The following is a 3,956-nucleotide window of genomic DNA, read 5'->3' as shown; positions in this document are numbered from 1 at the left end:
GGTTAACTAGTTGATTACTGGTTGGTTGACTGGCTGGTTACTGATTGGTTAACTAGTTGATTACTGGTTGGTTGACTGGCTGGTTACTGGTTGGTTAACTAGTTGGTTACTGGTTGGTAGGCTAGTTAAATACCCGGCCTTTCTTTCTCTGTGTTGTCCTAGCAACCAGTGTGAAATGTTCCTGACCAATCGTCTCTCAGGTCTTTCCGTCTCGCTGCTTTGGTTGGTTTGTTGTGAAGGATGAAACTCAACATGACTGGATGAAAAACTGAAAGTTTTGCTCATTGGTTACATCAGCAGGAAGTGGATTGATCTTCTGGTTGAGTTGATAAGCTATTAGCAACAGTTAGCTTAGCACTGGTTGTTAGCTAAACTGAAATGTAGGACTAGTTAACTGGTTTATTAGTTTATGGTTACTGGGTTTAGGATTTAATGTTGTGGATGTGTATGTTTAGATAACCAAGCAAAACTTTAATATTTAATTAAAATCACATAAAGGATGGATTTATCTCGTTCACTGGGCTGGTTTGACTGGTTTGTAACTGGGAACGAGGTGATTGGTTGGTGGGACAGTTTCAGTTTGTATGTTGGTTCAAAGTCTGGTTAGGAAAAGGAAGCTTTTGTTTATGAGCTATTGGAGGAGGGTTAATTACAGAAATGATCTGGAGTTAGCAGGCTGGTGGTTTGGTAGTTAGCAGGCTGGTGGTTTGGTAGTTAGCAGGCTGGTGGCTTGGTAGTTAGCAGGTTGGTGGTTTGGTAGTTAGCAGGTTGGTGGTTTGGTAGTTAGCAGGCTGGTGGTTTGGTAGTTAGCAGGCTGGTGGTTTGGATCGGTCTAGCAGCTTTGGGGTCCGTCTGGTCCAAACTGGAAACCTCTACTGATGGATGTGTTTTCACCTGATCTGGTGTTTTCGTACTGATCAACATTTCTCCTTCACAGAGACGAAACATCATGTTTAGCTGGTGTTTGATCAACAACCAAGAGATTCAGCAGATCAGTCAGACAATGCAACATGAAAACTCCTCCAAATGTCTGCAGGAGATAAATGTGCAGCTAAACAGTGATAAAACATTAATATTAAGATCCTTAGAGGACGGTCAGTTTGTTACGGAAACCGTCTCTGATTGGTGAACAGGAACTTCACAGCCTCTCCTGTCTCAGTTTAACGACAGTGATCAGATAAAGACGGTGAGGAAGAAGTCATAAATCTAAAGAAGTTTTATCAGAAAAGAAAATGAAGTAATAAAATACAAAACAAATCAATGCTGCATGAAACCTGTTTTTATCCAGGGAACATTAAGACCTGAACAGCGCTGACATAAGCAGCCTCCATCTCAGTCTAATGCCCAGAGGAAAGGTTCGGCAGGACCGTTTGGAGGCTCCCGGCCGCTTTGTGTCCGTACCTGGAAGCAGATGGGCGTCTGGATGTCGTCCACCCTGAACTGTTTCAGGAATCGTTCGTCCCGACTCCAGAACAGCCGGATGTCCGGGATGCTGTAGAGGATCATGGCCAGACGCTCCAGACCCAAACCGAACGCCCAGCCCAGTTTGTTCCCAGCACCCGCTGAAAACACACAAACACAGAAACTCAGGAGGCCTGAGGACAAAACCACTTCACCACTGTTCTTCTTCTGTGGTACCTTTAACCTCAACACTTTAACTTCTGAACCAGCTGATGTTCAGATTAGCTCCTTAAAGCCAACAAGTTTCTAAGCATCTTCTGCCTTCAGGCCAAAACCTCCAGCCGTTTTGTTTTGATGCTTTTTGAGTATCGAATTAGAAACAGAAAACTTGACTTCAAGGAATTTCACTAAAAAGTTTTAAAATCGTTTTAGGCGGTTCTGGACTTTCCCAAAAAATGTTAGTCCACTAAAGCAGAGACGGAAACACATTAAGTAAATAAGTTCTGATGTAGCAAATGCTGAACCGCACCTATGGACCCGAACTCTGACCCTGACCCAGACTCCTCAGCGCTCCAGTCTGCAGGTTATAATCAACAACATGGCCGCCAGTCGGCGACTTCATATCATCTAAATGAAGCTCTTATTGCTGCGCCGTCCATCACGCTGCCTCAGGCAGAACAATATTCCAGCAGGGTTCTGATTTTTTCAGAACTAAAGCTCCTCAGCTGCACTGCGGGGGGTCAAAGCAGAGGGCGAACACTCTGTGGAATAAAGGATTATGGGTAAATCCAAGGATTTCAGGCGAGTTCGGCCTGGGACCGAGATGAGAGGAAGACGGTTTGTCTCAGAGGGACGAAGACTAATCAAGACAAACCTGCTTCCTGCAGACCCGCCAGGAACTAAAACTGACAAAAAGCTGACAGAACGAAAAACTGACGGAGCCTTTCAAGGTTCTGATGTGAAGATTATCTAATTAAATCAGTTAGAAGCTTTTATTGGATCAAACGGAAACCGAACTGTTCAGCAGGAATAAAAGCCACTAAAGTGAGTGAAATATAAAAACTCCTGCTGAAACAGTAAGGCTGGCTGAACCTTACTGTTAGTGAGACGGACGGTAAGGACGGAATAATGGATCAATAACCAGATGGATCAATAACCAGATGGATCAATAACCAGATGGATCAGTTGATGGATGAGTCTAACTCAGTCTTGAACCTCCTTGACATTTTTGCAACCAGAATTGGTTGTTTCAATCTTTTCTGTAGTAAATAAAGAAATCCTGACCGTTTCATTCACTCATACACTCAGTCTGCGACTGTGAAGAGCCATGGTCATGTGGTGACAGAAAGGCAAAGTGTCATCAGGATAGATAATAACAATCTGAGCAAAGTGACCGTGTAGACACTGAACAGAAGTGGTCTGGGAGCAGAGCCTTGGGGAACGCCGCCGGCAGATCTTAGTATTAATAAACACCATAAAGCCGTTCTGGAGCAGGATCTGAACCATTCCAGTTTAATGACAGCAGACCAAAGAGTGCCCGCTGAAGGATGACCTGAGTAAATGCACACGGAGATTTTAACTGATTCATTCATTTATAAGAAAATAAATGTCCTAAACTGAATCCAGTGGAAAATTATCCAAATGAAGCCATTTTTATAGCAGACGAGGCGTTTCTTTACTCCTCAATAATCCATAAAACTTTTTTATTCACAATTTGAATTATTAAATCAGAAATGGTTAATGGAAACAGCAAAAATAAGAATTAACTTCCTAAATTTCCCAGAAAGGTTTTTACAATTGTTTGAGGTGATTTTCGGCTTTTCCGAAGAGTTGACGAGTTAAACGCGAGACGGAAACTAAGTAACTGAAGAAGTTCTGCCATAGCGAACGCTGCCATCTACTGGTGGGTCTGAGCCTTACCACAGGCTCCAAACTCAAATTTCAAAGTTTGTTTAAAGATTGCAGAAAAGTTAATGTAACCATGACGACTGATGTGATTTTATGATAATAAAGCAGCTTTCTGGCAGGAGCGTCTGTTTCCTCTAAATGCTTAAGTTTTTACATTTCTGACACTTTAAATTTGAACAGAAACTTCAGGAAGATGATCAAGTTTCTGTTTGATCAGTTGAGCAGAAATCTGCAGGAATAATGAGCTGGAGGAGGAGAGGGCGTAATGTGAGCCTCCAAATCTGTGTGTGTGTTCTGCTGATAGACACACACACACAGAGGGAGCAGAATCACCTGAGTTGATTGGAAATGGTCTGTGCACATAAACACAAACTGACTTCCTGCTTCACATCCTGGCCTCGGAGTCGGACCAATCAGCAGTCGGGGAAAGCGGTCTGTATGCTAATGAGCCAGGGGTCAGGAGGTCACAGTTAGAAATCTTCCTTTCCTCCTCGTCTTCCTCCGTTGTTAAGCTCTCCTCCTGGTTCTGTTTGTCCTGATGAGTGTGTGGCGCCGTTACGGAGGATTGGCAGCCGTCACACACACCGCCATAACACACACACACACACACACACACACACACACACACACACACACACACACACACA

The 3,956-nt window shown here is 43.5% G+C and overlaps 1 protein-coding gene across 1 annotated transcript in view; it reads right to left on the bottom strand.

Moving 5' to 3' along the window:
• Positions 1 to 2,023, bottom strand: part of LOC106947900 (phenylalanine--tRNA ligase, mitochondrial-like) — a 45,752-nt gene extending 43,729 nt beyond the window's left edge. The window contains exons 1-2 of the mRNA XM_015033206.1: positions 1,951 to 2,023; positions 1,402 to 1,670 (exon numbers count right to left, since the gene is read on the bottom strand). Coding sequence (XP_014888692.1) covers positions 1,402 to 1,670; positions 1,951 to 2,023 — 342 coding nt within the window. The remainder of the gene's footprint in view (positions 1 to 1,401; positions 1,671 to 1,950) is intronic.
• Between the last annotated feature and the right edge of the window lie 1,933 nt (positions 2,024 to 3,956).

Source organism: Poecilia latipinna, unplaced genomic scaffold, assembly GCF_001443285.1.
Source record: "Poecilia latipinna isolate Pla-1442-1.1 unplaced genomic scaffold, P_latipinna-1.0 Scaffold261, whole genome shotgun sequence".
Lineage (NCBI taxonomy): Eukaryota > Metazoa > Chordata > Actinopteri > Cyprinodontiformes > Poeciliidae > Poecilia > Poecilia latipinna.
The sequence above is the reverse complement of the archived record's forward strand: the minus strand, read 5'-3'. Positions and strand labels throughout refer to the sequence as shown.